General features: G+C 39.3%; 1 protein-coding gene across 1 annotated transcript in view; it reads left to right on the forward strand.

Moving 5' to 3' along the window:
* Window positions 1-267: 267 nt before the first annotated feature.
* The window catches only part of CCDC158 (coiled-coil domain containing 158), a gene marked incomplete at its 5' end in the record, with an annotated part of 28,244 nt that continues 12,777 nt past the window's right edge, over window positions 268-15,734 (forward strand). The window contains 14 exon segments of the mRNA XM_009708290.1: window positions 268-331; window positions 3,152-3,396; window positions 3,832-3,941; window positions 4,197-4,524; window positions 4,865-4,941; window positions 5,568-5,680; window positions 6,865-6,981; window positions 7,448-7,462; window positions 8,447-8,742; window positions 9,994-10,476; window positions 11,244-11,433; window positions 12,749-12,901; window positions 13,333-13,445; window positions 14,243-14,401. Coding sequence (XP_009706592.1) covers window positions 268-331; window positions 3,152-3,396; window positions 3,832-3,941; window positions 4,197-4,524; window positions 4,865-4,941; window positions 5,568-5,680; window positions 6,865-6,981; window positions 7,448-7,462; window positions 8,447-8,742; window positions 9,994-10,476; window positions 11,244-11,433; window positions 12,749-12,901; window positions 13,333-13,445; window positions 14,243-14,401 — 2,463 coding nt within the window.

A 15,734-nucleotide genomic window follows, 5' to 3' on the forward strand; every position in this document is an offset into this window, starting at 1 on the left:
TTGTACAAGCGTAGACTTGCCTACCTTGGGCTCGCCCCAGACTTCCATTTTTCTTTTCTTTTGGGCATACCTCAGAAAGCATTTTTGTGAGAAAAAGTCCATTGGGCTTTAATCAGGCAGATTGGGATCGACAGCATTTGTAGATGAGATCAAGGCAAACACTTACAGAAATCTTGTCCTCAGTATTTCTTGTAGAAAAATTCTGTATCTGGGAACATCATAGGGAAGTGGTAGTGTATATGATTTGCTACTTAATTATTGTTGCAGAAGTTACCAGTCGATGCTGGCAAGTACTTACAAAAGCTTGCATCTGTGTTCATCCTGACCAAACGTAAGATTTTTAAAAGGAGAGAAACTGTCCCCCTCAATATCCTTTAATTCCTCCTGCAGTATTAAAATTACATGGGCAAAATTCATTTTTTGTTACATGAAGTTGATTCTTAATCTATCAGAAAATAAAGACACATCATTTCTTCAGAGGTGCTGTTACCATGATCGAGAATATCCAGGAATTAAGGTAGCATACAGGTTTTGTTTGTTATTAGAGAAATTCCTGTGTCTGCTATCTGTCATTACAGTAAACAGCACACTCACGGAAAATGGAAGCCAGCAGATTCCTGAGGTGTAGTCTGTTATACTAATGTGACAGAAAAGATGTGAAGACAAAATTTAAGGATATGGGTGTCCAAGGCACTCTGCGGTGAAGTTGAATTATCCTAGTACACAAATTGCACCAGTGTAATAGCTTAATTTCTCTCCACGGCGGAATGAGTTCTTTCTGCTGGCAATGGGTTTTCTGCACAAATAGCAGGGTATAGTACTGCCCTTTGATAATGAATTTGCAGGGGTCCAGGATTCTGCCTAATGTTAGATTCAGAATCATTCAGCACTGGAAAAGTGATACTTGTGAAATTCAGTGATTTTACTGTTTTGGGTGATCCCTGCCCCCCCCACCCCCCCCAAACCCCTGGAGGTGGTGCTTGGATTTAGTGATTTTTATATACAGTTGTGTGCATAATAGTTGAAAGTTTCTCCCAAGGAAGGATCATTAATACATTTGAAAATTAATGGCCAACTGAGAAGAATGGGGATGGTATTTTTCTTTCTAAAGCTTTGGTTTACTGATTAACTCAGACTCTGATTGATCAAACCAAAGTGTCATCTCACCATTGTGCTTATTGCAACAGTGTGTAGTGGCAGACACATAGAAAAATGGTCAGGGAAAGTGATATTTTTGCTTAGTATATCTCAGTGTCCAAGGAATCAGAATGTAAGGACTTACTGAATCTGGATGTCTGTCCCAGCTCTCAAATTTATTAGTTCTGGAGAATTGTCTAGTCATTCTTTTAACATGTTTATGCATTTAGGTTATACTCCACAATAAGAGGGCAGTGTTGATGGAACCTCCACCCTTGCCTGTAGCTGATGCTCCTGCTTCCTACTTACAGGCTGACAGACTCCTCAGGATGCTTTTTCCCCATGCTCTGCAGCTCTGCTTGCATCTGTGTCTTCTCATCTTTTTTATCAGTAACATTATAGAATGAAAATCCAGATTTATCAGGATGCGTTAATAAAAATGCAGAGAGGTAGTGTAACAAGTGCAGTGCACAGACACAGGGACTTGTTGCATTGTGGAAAAAAAGTGCTGCGTGGGCAGAAATCAACTGTGCGTGCTATAATTGGTCATTTGTGAATGTCACAGTGCTGCTATGTACACACAACAGTACTGATGCTAAATGACAGGGAGCTGCTCTCCTTCCTGATCTCATATTCCTCCCTCATCTGTAGACTTGCCACTTAAAATATTTTTCTATAATTTCAAATTCCTCTTTGTCCCTCAACTATTTTTTCTTCATGTTCCTCTTAGCTTGCTTCTATTTACAGCTTATAGGTGAGCTGCCAAAACTTGCCCATTACTGCCGCGTAGACTGGATTTCTTTCTCTTTTGGTCAGAAAAATTCATTTTGCCTTTTTTTTTTCCCCCCTTATCTGTCTACTTTCTTTGCACACACACATTCCCCTACCACCACCACTCTCAGGAATATAGCGAATGACCTGTTGCCTGATCAACTCCAATAAAATAAGGTGGTGTGAATCAGCACAGGTTTCCTTCTGTGCTTGAGGTTTTATATAACCAAACACTTCTCTGATTCCACAGGTTTTCTGAGATGTTTCTTACTATGCCTGCAAATGAAGTATTTGAACGATTTCTGTGGGTTTCATTGACCGTACAGTTACAGTTTTGTGTCAGTAAGGTAGCATTTTACTGGCCAGCTAGGAGAAAAAAAAATGGAAATAAAAGGAAATCCCTTTTCAGAAGATACACCAATTTAGTTCTGTTTGTTTGAAGTGTTATTTTACTTGTTTGGACTTGTATACATTATGCCTGCTAGTGACAAAACAGGATAGTTCAGTTGACTACAGTGGAGCTGCAGCAGTTGAAGATGTGGCACTGTGTTGCCAAATAGAAGTGCAAACCAGGAAGATACGATGGCATTACCAAATAAATCCTTTGGTTTCACTTCTCTTTCCAGTTAATTCATTTCAGGTTGCATTCATGGTGCAGTGCAGTTGGATATTCGATACTCTTCTGTATTCAGTCCTGCCTTTTCAGCAAATGTTTCTGTGCGCTCTTCTGCGGGGAGGCACTGGAAAGACAAACTGAAACTCCACGAAGAAACCACCAAATTCCCAGTGGAATCAATGATACATTCTTTGAGTTGTGAGGAATCTTTACCAAGTGGCAATATGCCTAGTGTGGGCAAGTATTAAGACAGATTTCAGAACAACATTTGGGAGTAAATCATTATAAACATTGCAGACCATTATGTGATTTAGAAGGGTGCTCCTGAGTTCATGTTTCATATTTCAAGGTGAATCTTCTTCAGGCCCTGCATCTTGAACAGCTCTCCTTGACACAAGCCCAAAGTAAAGGCAGAGGAGTGTTGAAGTGTTCTCGTCTGAACACACTGGCATTCCCCACCCAGTGTGCAACTCTGGAGTTGGCTGGGTTTGTTGTCCTTAGAGAAGACGATTCCTAGGTTTGACTGTTGATAGGCACTGAGAGGCACTAATGCCCAGTTTGTACAGATGATGGTTTATTCTCCTGTAATGACCCTTGTTTCAACACTTAAATTTATCTGCCTTTCAGGTGCTGCTAGCCCCCTTCTTGGGAACCAGAATGTTCTAGTTTCTTCCATTCCCAGCACAGTGATGGAAAGCTCTACCTCATCTAGTACTGGTAGCAGTCCACCCAATAGTGTCTTGTGTTCCAAATGTGTAATACATACTGATTCTGAGAAAAAAAACGTGAATGGTGCTGACAAAGAACACGTGGAAAACATTCTGGAAGAATACTCGCAGAAAGGTAGAGACGAGCAGAAAAGGCCGAATGAAGTGAGTTGCAAATTTGGGGTAGCTTATAGATAAACTCTTGTTGTTTTTGTCATTGCTGAGTCTTTGGAAAGTTTCACCAGTGCTATTTTGAGCAGCCTCTTGGCTGCTGTATATTGTACTTGGCCATCGTGATTCCTACATGCCATTTGACAGACAGAAATAGGCAATGGGTAGTAATGTTGTTGGCATGATCTTTGTAACCATGTTCCATGCATAGTCAGTCCACTGCAGCACAGTGTGACTAGCCAGTTAACTAAGAAATAGTTTTTAAAAAGGGCAACAAAAAAACCCCCTCAAACCAACCAAACAAAAAACCCAAGCCAAAACCCTTAATTCCTATACCCATGCTGCTCTCAGCTTCACTCTTTTAGGTTATCTATTCAGTATTTCAGTTGGTTTAGCTTGGTGGTTGTTTTTTCTTTTTCCTTCCTTTAGACCGCTGAGCTACATGAGCAACAGAAAATCAATTTAAGACTGATCATTGCTGATTTGGAGACCAAGCTGATGGAATTGCAATTGGAAATAGATGCACTTCAGGATACTAGGTATGATGGGCAAGACAGATGTATTATGGAGAGCATATATATGGGCTTTGAGAGGTACACCAGATCTCCTAAGTGAGAAACTTGCCCTCAGGAATGACGACAATGAGACTATGGCCCCTTGGTTTAGAGAACAGCTTATTATGTACTTGTAAAAACCAGCAGTTAATCAACATAAGTATTATACCTGTTAGTCAGGATAAAAATCCATATTATGAATCCTAATTTGTAAATTATTTCTTTGGTTTCCAAATTCAGACAAAAGGAATCCCAGAGCCAAGAGAATGTAAAAATACAGCTAAAAAATACTATTCAGGAGCTGAAAGCTGCCAACCAGCTGCAGGAGGAGATGCTGAGGAAAGCTGACAGCCAAACTGAGCAGCTGAAAAAGATGGTCCGCAGCCACGAGGAAGTACTTCCGGAACTACGTGACATCCTAATGGACTACAAAGACAGCACGGGCAAGAAACTCTATAGGCGTGAGAATATTACTAGCGTACACATCCACAACCTGAGCACAGCATTTGCTGACATCCTGCAAGATTTAGACTCAGAGATGTCATACCTCAAAGAAAAGGTTGTCCTGGTATGTGAAGAAAGTGCTACTTTTCCTTCCGACACTCTCTGTTCTTTTTTTTTAGAAAATATTTTTGAAAACTCCATGACCTGCGATTTAAACTGGCCTAAGGAAACAGCTATGGCATAAAGAGGTACAAATGCTACTTTGTAGTTTAGATGGCAGGTGCTGATAATCCAGCCTTTTACACTGTCTCCAACTTGAGATTGGGTTCCTTGCTGGAATTTAACCTGTATTGTGCACATTTCACAGCTCAAGGTAGAAGCAAATGGAAGGAAATTAAACTTTGTAAACTACTGTTTAGACGGTCTTTTCTTCAGGGGTTAGCATTGTCATCTGTTTACAATAGGTGGAAGAAGAACTTGAGTCATTGAAAAAAGATTCACAGACCCAAAACCAACTTGTGCTTCAGCAACATCAAAATAGGTACCTGTTCTCCATTTATTTTTTCATTAAATAGACATTTTTTCAGATGTTCCGCAGATAATTCTTATCTGATGATGATATTGGGGGTCGGGGGGAAGTAGCTGGGGGCAGCAAGCAGTGGTTTTGAGGACTTAATAATTGTCTCATTCCAGATATTTATTTGCTCTTGACTTTCTGCTGTGTTTTTCTTCCATGCTGACAATTTCCTGTTTTATGCGATGCCTCAAAAAAATAATATTTTGGAGGAATCTGTACACCTTACTTTTGTAAGAGTCATTGGTCGTTTAGGTGGACATCTAGAATTTGTTGGGAGACTAGTTCCACCATGAAAAGAAGAGATTGAAAGTAATCACTTCAGTGGTTACATCAGCTTTTTCTTACTAATTTCACTGAGAGCTTTGTCCTTCCTTGTTCACGAAGCCCTAATTTCCCCAGCTATCCCTCTGAATTAGTGTGTCACCTGTTCAAAATAAAAGGGTCAATAACTCAATACATAATACTTCATTCACAATAGAACATCAAAATTATTACATTTCTGAATACTGAAAAATATCATTACCTCTTCAGTGGAGAAATTACTGTTTGCTGAGACTAATATTATAATCAGTATTTTCTTTTCGAAACAGGATTGAGCAACTAATAAGTGAGCATGAACAGGAGGTGGCAGCATTAACTGATAAAGCTAACAGTGCACACAGCTATGCAAATAGCAGAGGGAGATCATTCAGTATGTTTTTTGGTTATAGTATAGAAAATGTTAAGAGTAACCTTAATTTGAGAGAGAGCTTATGCTGCTAGTATACTCTGCTCTCTACCCTATGCTTTTGGTTTCTTAGCGTCTTTGTCTAAAGAGTTAGCACTCCTTGCATAAATTACGGAATGAAGCAAAAAAGGGAAAAAACAAAAAACAAACATGAAACCATGCTATGCAAAGAGGCAAAGTAGCCATGCCTTAGACAGACTCTGAGAATCGGGAGAGTCAAGCTGATTCTCTTCTCAGACTGCTATGGTTCCAGCAAAGTCAATGGAAGTTCATGCTGGCTGGAGCCATCACCTCTGCTCTTGCCACTAGCTTTTGGAATGATGAAGCTCTGTTACATGAGTTGTGAACAGTTTCTGTGGAGTACGTGGCTAGAGTTAAGGGATGAAAGCGTAGTAAGCCAAGAGCTAGGGCTGAGGGCAGTTTTAGGTGGCTGCATTGCTCCATGACTTTTTCCTTCTACATGTTCTGTGGACTCAGATAAAAAATTAATTTCCAGCAGCATTATCAGTTGAATCGCAAACAAGAATGCATAAACAGTTGGGTTGTTTGCATATATGTACAAATGGTAATGAACGGTAATTTTAAAGAAAGGGTAATTTTCATTTGGGATAAATAGCTGTGTTGGTACTGTTAACTTTGGTAACGATTGAGTGAGAATAAAAAGGCATTTAATTCTCACCAGCCACTTGATGACTCAGAAATCAGCGCTCAGTGTATTAGTTAAAACAATGAGGACGTGCCATGCGGTGTTGCAAACTTACGATGAGATTTAAGTATCAGTATGCATTTGTGTCTGACTTGCGTAGTTGAGACTGAATAGCTGATAGCAAAATGCTTCTCGGTTCCGCTTGTGGAATAGCTGGGGTGCATCTGAACGCAGACTTAGCTTTGTTAGAACTTGCTTGAGAATAAATGAGTTATTACCAGAAATAAAAAGCATCAAGATTTCAATTTATGTATTTTTATGTGAGAGAGAGATCAGAGCAAATCTAACCGGTAAGAAGGTACAATTTTTATGTGATCCCACTGTGAATGATAATCATACTTCTAAGCAGTAAGTTTCAGTGGTCATACTGATTGCAGTGGAAATAACAACAAATGTTTCATGCTTTCATGGTTTTTACAGTTTCTAATTTCTCCACCAAAAACTTTTCTTAGAGAACAAACAAGAAACCAAAATGCAGCTCATGTGCATCAGGTTAGTCACCTGGAATCTACCGTTTCTCAGCTGAGTTCTGAATTACAAGAAGCTAAGAGAATATATGAAGACAAGGTGTGTATGGATTTGTGTGTTAGCATTAGTGCCAATGAAACTGTATAGGTGGATATTTGAAATGTTCTGGGTACGTAAGGAAAGTCTTTTGATAAGGGGTTGCTTCAGAAAAACTGTGTGAACAATAAGATAAATTACATTATCCTTGACTCTGTTTGTATTATTTTTAAGAACAAGTTATCTTTCTCTATCACAAAGTACCTTTGCAAAACTTACTGAACACAAAATAGTTTTGCTGAATGTATTGAGAGCATACCATAAATGATGCCTTCTGGAAATACATAAAGTGATTTTGCACTGCAGACATCACTTGCACATGCAGGACAAGAAAATTGTTCCACTATACCACTGAAGAATATATCAGCAAAAAACAGGCAGTAAAAATAGCTTCTTATTTAAGTCATACTGCCCAGAAAAATTCATTGGTAACTGTGGGTAAGTGCAGGGATGGGAGAACATAGAGATTGCAGCAGCTCTTGAGAAGCGTTCAGGTGCCCAGAGATGCCCCAATGTGAATTAAGAATCTTCAACATGTATTGAAATCCAAAGGCTTCTTATCAGCAGCATATAATATAGGCAAAAAAGAGAAGCTGGCCAGCACCTGTGTATTCAAACCATTTCTTAATCCCATTAGAAAACATTAGTCTTGACAAACTTTTTTTAACCATGCTTCTCCCCGAAAACCAACTTTTTTCGCAAGTAGTGCAGCAGGGAATTAACTGCAGACAAATGGAGAGAACAACTTAACAGCCCCACAACAGAATCTCTGCCATGTCACTAACTGCAGCATTTTATATCCCATTTCCATATCATGTCAGCTGCATCTTTCACTTATTTCACTGCTTTGGATTCCAGTTTTATAAACAATTTGAATATCCTTAAATTCTCTCTTATTTTTGGTGAAAGATAATTCATGTTTTCGTTAGAAAATGGCCTGAAAACAGTCGTTCTCCCTTTAAAAAATAGTGGAGCTGACCCACACAGAAATGCTTGATGGATCCAAATCCAGCGTAGATTACAGGTCATGAGGATCTAGGTATCCTTCCCCTTTATACTATTGGAAAGGGAAAGTTCAGGTCACAGGAGTGCCATGAAGTTTAGCAGAGCTGATAGTCTCTGATGCAAAAAGTCTGCGCATGGCATGGCAGGGATGTGCAGGTCAAGCCTGTGGAGCTGTGGTGTACTTGCACTATAAAGCAGAGCAGGAAGGACATTGTTTTACCATTTCTGTGGGTTTGTTGACACAGTATAATCTTCCATTTTTTAGCTTATACTGGTTTGGGGATAGATATAAATGACATGAAATACTTCAGCGTTGAGGTGTTACATGCTTCAGAATAATTGCACAGCAATATATAAAGTTGAAAGTTACTGTTTTGTTGGAAGAAAACATGTAGGAGGTGTCAGACTAGTTAGCCAATATTCCTGTCTTCTGCTAAGTGTAAATCCATGCAGTAGTCCCTGTTGAGATATGTAACTGTGTAATTGAATGTTGCTAATGTTAAGAGAAAGAACAAAAAAATCCTACATGTGATTCAAGGAGGGAGATGACTTTAATTTCTTGTAGACTGAACTTCATAAAAAAGAGGTAGAACTAAGTCTAGAAAAAGAGCAGAACAAGCGATTTTGGGATCGCAACACAGACAACAGCATCACCATTGACCATCTAAGGAGAGAATTAGACAACAAAACTATGCAGCTGCAGCGCATGGAGAACACAGTGAAGGAAATGAGGACTGACTGTCACAGACAAATGGAGTGCCAGGTTGGTGAGCAACTGCAGCGTGATAGTGTTCAGGATAGAAAGTGCACTGACTTGGGGCTGTACTTCAGGTAGCAATGCTGCAGCTCTGGTTACCATGGTTGGGAGGCCTCTGGAGCTCAACTGCCAAAATTTTCCTTCCAAAGATGCAAATAGATGACAGTCAGAATTTGCATTTTTTTCTATTGATCTGGCCTGTCCAGCCTTCATTTCTCTTTACTGATGAGGAAGTAGAAGCATTATTTGTAATTTTTGACATACAAGCCTTAGGAGGAAATGAATGTTCTGCTGATGGTGTGTTTGATTTTTGACTGTAAATCTCCAAAACATCATTTTGTAAATTTCCAGAAAGTTTGCTGCTGCCAGACATAACAAACAATCTACTGAAGGTAGTGTTTTCAGTGGTGAGCAGTTCTGTAAGAATAATTAGCAAATTAAAGGCCTTCATAATGCTTTACTTTATGTAGTGCTTAATGAAAACATCATGAAGTTTGTGTTTATAACCCTAAGCTGAATGCAGTGCTATGTCAGAAAGAATTGCTTCTGACAAAGTAGATTCCTAGACACTGACTTGTAGTACATCTTTCTTCGAGACTTCAGCCCCTCAAAAATGAGCTGTAATTAGGTAACCTACTTTGCATTATGAGTAAAGACCAAGTTAATTCCTTTATTTTCTACCAAACCACAGGCTTGTGCTACCTCACACATCATTCTACATTTTCTCAATCCATTATTTTTCCTTTAAAATTCTCCCACCAGGAAGTTCATTCTTTTCTTCTGTTCCTATTTTGTACTATTAGCAGTTCCTGAGTGTCAGTACTTTGTGCTTTAAATGGTGCACACTGCTGCCTGCAGGAATAAAATCAGTAATAAATTACGCATGTACAGACTTTTTTTCCCCCAACTTACAGTGCAGTCAGTTGAGTTTTAACACTTAAAATTCTTTAACCTCAACTGCTCTAAATTTTATACTACCATTGCTGGTTTATTAATTTTTTTACATCAGTTTACATTTTTCCTTTTTTATGATTAAAACCCCAATATTCTAAGCAATACTTCATTTACTAAAATGGAGAAAGAGGAAAGAAAACTGGAAGAATCACACAGTTATTGTAGACCAGACCATGCTGAACAACTGAGTTTTACAGGAAAATTAGATCAAGATGAACTATAGAAAACAAGAAATGTAACAGGAAGTTCTAAAGGTAGAAATAAACATTTCTCTTCATTGATCCTTGTATTGCTGTTATTCAGATGTCTGCAATTAAGGAAAAAAATGAAAGCATTGGAAGAATCTCCTCTTTGACTGTCCAACTGGAGTCAAGCAAGGAAGCACTCCATAAAGTTAAAGAAGATCTTGCAACCAAACAGGTGCATTTGGAGACTGCTGAGAAAACTCTATCAAATCTCAGGGCCTGTGTGCAGGAGAAAGAGCGAGCCCTAGAGGTTACCAATAAGGAAATCGAGAAGTTACATTTACAACTTGGCAGTAGGATGCAGGAGCTCCAGCATCTAAAGAATGAAGAGGACCGTTTATACAATGTGCAGTCAGAGTGTGAAACACTGAAACTGCGGGTGTTAGAGAAGGAAAGGATTATTGAGGTCTTCCAAAAGCAAATTGATAACATGTCCCAGATTGTAAGCCAGCACAGTCGAACTGCTGGAGCAATGGAAGTTGAGAAATCGCAGCTTATAAAAGAAATAAATGACTGGAAACTCAAAGTAGAAGAACTTAAGGTGTGCAAATGGTGCTGTATTTATGTCTCTGAGACTGCAAATCTTTCCTGTGTTTAAATCTGTGTTTTAATGTGCTAATACTGTGGTTTTAAAGCAGGTCAGACAATGCACCTTCAATTTAACAGCACTAGAAGAGCTAGTGGGCAGAGAGGGATAGTATTATCACATGGCCATCAAAAATGAATAATTCACTGGTGAAAAGCACTTGCCAAAAGGCTTGTGAAGGCTGGAATATAGCACGCTGACCTTGGTGATAGAGTTGTCCACACCAGTAACAGAACCAGAAATACAAAGTGTTACTGAGAAATAGCAGTGAGCACTCAGAATTCCAAACTGAGGACCCTGTTTATAACCGGTTGTTTCTCAGACAAGAATTGCAGGATACGGTAGTCTTATGCAGGTCACCATCTGCAGAAAAAATTCTCTCCAGATAGGGAATTTCATCCTCTTCTGTGAGAAGACAGTTGAGCATTAGGAGTGAATATGGAGGTACTGCTACAAGAGGATGGGAATCATTTTCATATCATACACCTGCTAAGGTTAAACATGCTGTAAAGCCACCAGATCAGATGCTAGCATATCCCTTTTGCCTGGATTAACAATTTTCACAAAAGTAATTTGTCTGGTTTACTCTGTTTTTCATTCTTGCCCCCAAACTGCCTCTGACAACTGAGATTTCAAGTAATGATGATGTCTGCATGTCTTTGTGGTTATTTTGTATAATTATGTATATTACACATAGTTACTATTGTTTTTTATGTAAGTAGATTACAAAGGCTGAGAAAGAAGCCAGAATACATGAAATGGAGGCCAGACTGAGTGAGCTGGAACTGGAAAAGCTTAAACTGGTTAACAAATGTGCTGAGAGGCTCCATGCGCTTAATAATATGAAACTGGAAAAAGATCAGCTAATGAATGAACTCCAAGCCAGCTGGAGTGAGCTAGCTGGCTTTGCAGGTAGGGAGCCTCAATAGCCCAGCTCCGATAGCTGCTAAATTGGGCTGATGTTAAAAATAAAAGAGTAGCTTGCTTGCTGAATCCAAATATGGCTGCTGGTACAGCAGAAGGTTCCCTGCCAGCACGGGGTGGTCAGATTGTTTCAGAGGGCTATGTCATGTTTTGGGGTTCTGGCACAGAATGATGGGAATGCAATCTTCATGGCAGTTTCTCACTACCCTGAGCAAAAATATTTAAACCACCTGACTCTGGAGACCGAAGAAGCGGATCTAGTAAATCAGAATAGAAACTTGACCACTTTTTCCTGACTGTTACTTAAAAGTGCTAGTGGATCCCATTAACCATCTATTGGCAAATTACAGTGGAACTTTGTTTCTATTTTGTTGTAGTTCTGCTATAGCGTTATTTAAAAGTTTATGTTCTAACGCCATTGTTTTCACAACTAATGTGTGGGGGAAGTGATCAAGATAATATTTAATTAAAAAAAATAAAATTAGGGACTCAACCCTAGGCAATCACCAAAATTTAGGGAGATCCTCTGTTAAATCTGCACTGCGGCTAGCCAGGTGATACTGTTCACATGCTTTGCTTTCTACACACCCCTGTACTCTTAAAATACCCATTGGTAACATTTGTTTCCTCACAACTCAGCTATACTTCTAAACTCATTAGGTTTTGTAAGAATTAAACTGATACTGTGATTTTACATGGAAGGTCTGCCTTAGGTTTGTGATGCTACCAGGATGAATGAGCTTTAAGACAGGCTTACCGGAGTGAATGACCACAGAGGAATTAGGGCCAAGCTGTTGGTAGAGTCTGAGCACACTGCTGGCTGGCTTGTAGCAGTATGGGTGACATAGGAGGAGTTGAAGAGAGAGAATAAACAGAGCTGAGAAGCAGAGTTGTGGGGGAATGCTTGACAAATTAGATCAGTTCAGACATAAGTGTGGCTGCAGAGAAGAATGCCCAGGGCAAAATGGTGTCTCTCACTAATAACTTTAACTTTCACAATACGCTGTTGGTTCTAGCAGCAGGAACTCAGAAGCGTGGATTTATATCACTTTCTTGAACTGTTGCTTTGGCGAGCAACCAAAGAACACATTTGGTTCTGGCAAAACAGAAGCTTTTGCTGACATGCAGGACAATGAGCTACTAGTTGTGCATTTGTTAGCAGTGGATGTTATTTGCTCTATGTCTTAGCTATCTGCATATCTAATACCCCTTTAAAGAGAGTAGGCGACAGATCAGTAATCTGAGTCTAGAGGAATGATAATTTTTTGTCACTATAATTTCAATCTTTACTTACTCTCACCAGAGGGATTTGAAGATTTGAAGAGGGATTACCAGGATAAAATCAAGGAGATGGAAAACTCTGCAAACAGACTGAAAATGCAATTGAAATCTGCCCAAGCTGAACTGGAACAGACCAGGACTGCTCTAAAGACTATGGAGGGATCTGATGGCAAAGGTAATTATGGATTGAACTTCCCAAAAATCACGTTTTTCTTTTTAAGAAGAGGATTTTTGTAAGTATTGATCCCTCAATAGATGCTATAATAATATTCCAGATATTTTTTGAAATAAAGAAACAATATTGCAGATGACAGCATATTTTTAGTTTACCATTTACTACAAACTGTGAAACTGAAACCGATCTTTATGCATATTTCTAGGGAGTGCTGTCTTCTTGTCTTGTGTGTGTGATGGGTCTGGTGCCACTACCTTGGACAAAAGTCCAGCTGATTCTAATGGGTGGTTTGCATACATAAGTTTCTATGGGAAACTGGTTCAACTTACTTATTCTAACATACTGCTGATAACTAACTTCCAGAGTCCTTTGTCAGAGCTCAGAATACATCATCAGTGTTGTTCATTGAGCATTAACCTTGTCTTTTACAGCTATGAAAGTTGCAGTGCGAATGCAGAAGCAGATCACAGCCAAGAGAGGAAAGATAGATGCATTACAGAGCAAGATTAAATTCTTGGAAGAGGCAATGACAAATGCAGCTAAGGTCACATGAGCTCCGTGTAAAAGTATTGAATTGTATTTAGAGAAATTTTTCTTTGTAGAAATGTGTGACCAAAAGCACAATTGGCCCAAGAAGGACCGAAGAGAATTTTAACTTGTTGTAAAGGGCACTTTCCCTGTCTTCCCGCTAGCATGTATCAGGGACTATCTCCACCACATACATTAGCCTCTGTGTAGAGGGAAGTTTTAATATCTATTTGTTCTCCATGGAAGAACAGTACTAGTTTCAATGAGAATCAGGCTCTTACATGGCAGTTCTTTTAAAAAATGTCAACTAATGCATTCTGTATTCTTCTGAATTTGGCCCACAGCACTTCCCCTCTTTGTTTTCTGAGGTGTTCCTTTGGAGTTCTGGTTGTAAACTGTGTATATCAGGATCTGTGTAGCATACTGAGGTCTTTCTAGCCTTTTCTGTGACAAATCAGTCAGTCAGCAATAGCTGGAGTTTACTGAATGGTCATTTATATCTGTTCACTATAACCTGTCCTCCTCCTTCGCTGGCTTTGGGTCCTGTGGATCCTGAAGCTAAAAATTCCAGTTTCAAAATGGATCTAAAATCTGAGGTGTTGTTTCATCAGGACTGGCCCAATTGTACTTTTTGTTATAAGACCTGTATTCTTGTTGCAAAACCTCATCTTTCTGCAAGATGCAGTAGCTAAGCTTCTGAAAGAGTCAACTCAGATCTTTCAAAGAGAAAAAAATTTGCAGAAAGCAAATATGTATAATGTAGGTAGTTATAAATTTGTGACTCGTACTTTGTTGTCCTCTTCTTAAATTCAGGAGAAGCATTACCTCAGAGAAGAAAATAGTAAACTAAGTCAAGAATTGAGCTGTATTACGGTAGAAAATAGTAAGATTGCTGGGGAACTGGAGATCCTGAGATCACAAGACAAACGTCTGAAAGAAAAAATACCTAAGATGGAGGCAGCCCTTGATAAGGTAATTTAAAGCGGCTTTCAGTTCAGTGAGACTTCTGGGTGCTTTCCTCTACAGTCATTTGGGAAGAGAAAATGTCTGATGTCTTATCTAGGTTGTATTTAGTGTGTCCTCTTCATGTGTACTGTAAGATCTATAGTTAAGACTGTCTTCTCATTTTTCAATGGTAAAAGGCTTCTATTTTCATTAAGAGAATTCTTGGTTTACTCCTTACTAGCTCAGGGAAACGCAAACTTGAGGGAATTTAAAGCCGATTGACCTTCTAGGCAGTGGACTAATCTTCCAGACCTTCCAATGGCTCTTGGCACAGCTCTTTGCTCAGATGAGACAGACTGTTCTATGTAACAGGGGCTCCCCTGGAACCGAGCATTGGCACACACTGACTCAACACACTTGTCCATGCTCAGGCCTTTCTGGGGCCTTAGTCAGACAGCTGTGGGCCCCTCAGGTTGAGGGAAATCTTCAAGAACATTGTGTTGTTTCATTTGCCTTTTTTTAGTTGAGGTTTGTGTTGCTGACATACCTGACACATAAGGCTAGGTTCTACATTTTGGCCTGACTAGCTCATAAATCCCAGGTGCCCTACAGGTGAGCTGCTGCTCTTCCAGAAGGAAGAGTCCTTTTCAACTGCTCAAAATTCTGGCTTTTCAGGATGTAAATTTCCATGTAAGGTGTAATTCTCAAATTGCTTTATTACTTTAAAAATAATAATAAAAGAAAAGTAATTGTGATACCTCCTCCCAAGGGTGCCATTTCTTACTTTAAATGCTTGACACTGGAAACTTAATTTTCTTCGTAGTATATGTCACTGTGCAGAGTACTAGCCAACTGGCAGAGAAGCTGAGACACAGTGGAGGCAGATGCTCACTAAAAACTAGCACATATGGTACACTGTGTAACAATTCTTAGAAATTAGTAAAGGTTGTACTGTGTCATCTGATAGGATGCTAGTACATACCATTGCAGAGCATCCCTTGTATAAACATCATGAAGTGTAATTGGCCATCTTGCTCGTCATTAATGATTCAGAGTTAAATGTTCAAAAAGCTGCTGGTTGTAGGGGTACATCCATGGTGCCTCAGGGAGCCTGCCCGTGCCTCAGTGGCAGCCATAAAGAAGCACAGAAAGAGAGCAAAGTTTTATTTCAGAACCGAAGAGGGAACTCTGCTAGAGTGATAAAAGCAGTCTGTTTCATAAAGATCTCTCGCTATTTTTGTGCTTTGGCTTAGAGCTTCCTCTCTTCTTCTTGCTGTCCTGATAAGCACTCAATGGAAAATGGCTACATTATTAGATCTTCTCACACCTTTCCAGAGTAAACTTTTTAAAGAAGAAAGAG

Source organism: Cariama cristata, unplaced genomic scaffold (genome assembly GCF_000690535.1).
Source record: "Cariama cristata isolate BGI_N322 unplaced genomic scaffold, ASM69053v1 scaffold8059, whole genome shotgun sequence".
Taxonomy (NCBI): Eukaryota; Metazoa; Chordata; class Aves; order Cariamiformes; family Cariamidae; genus Cariama; species Cariama cristata.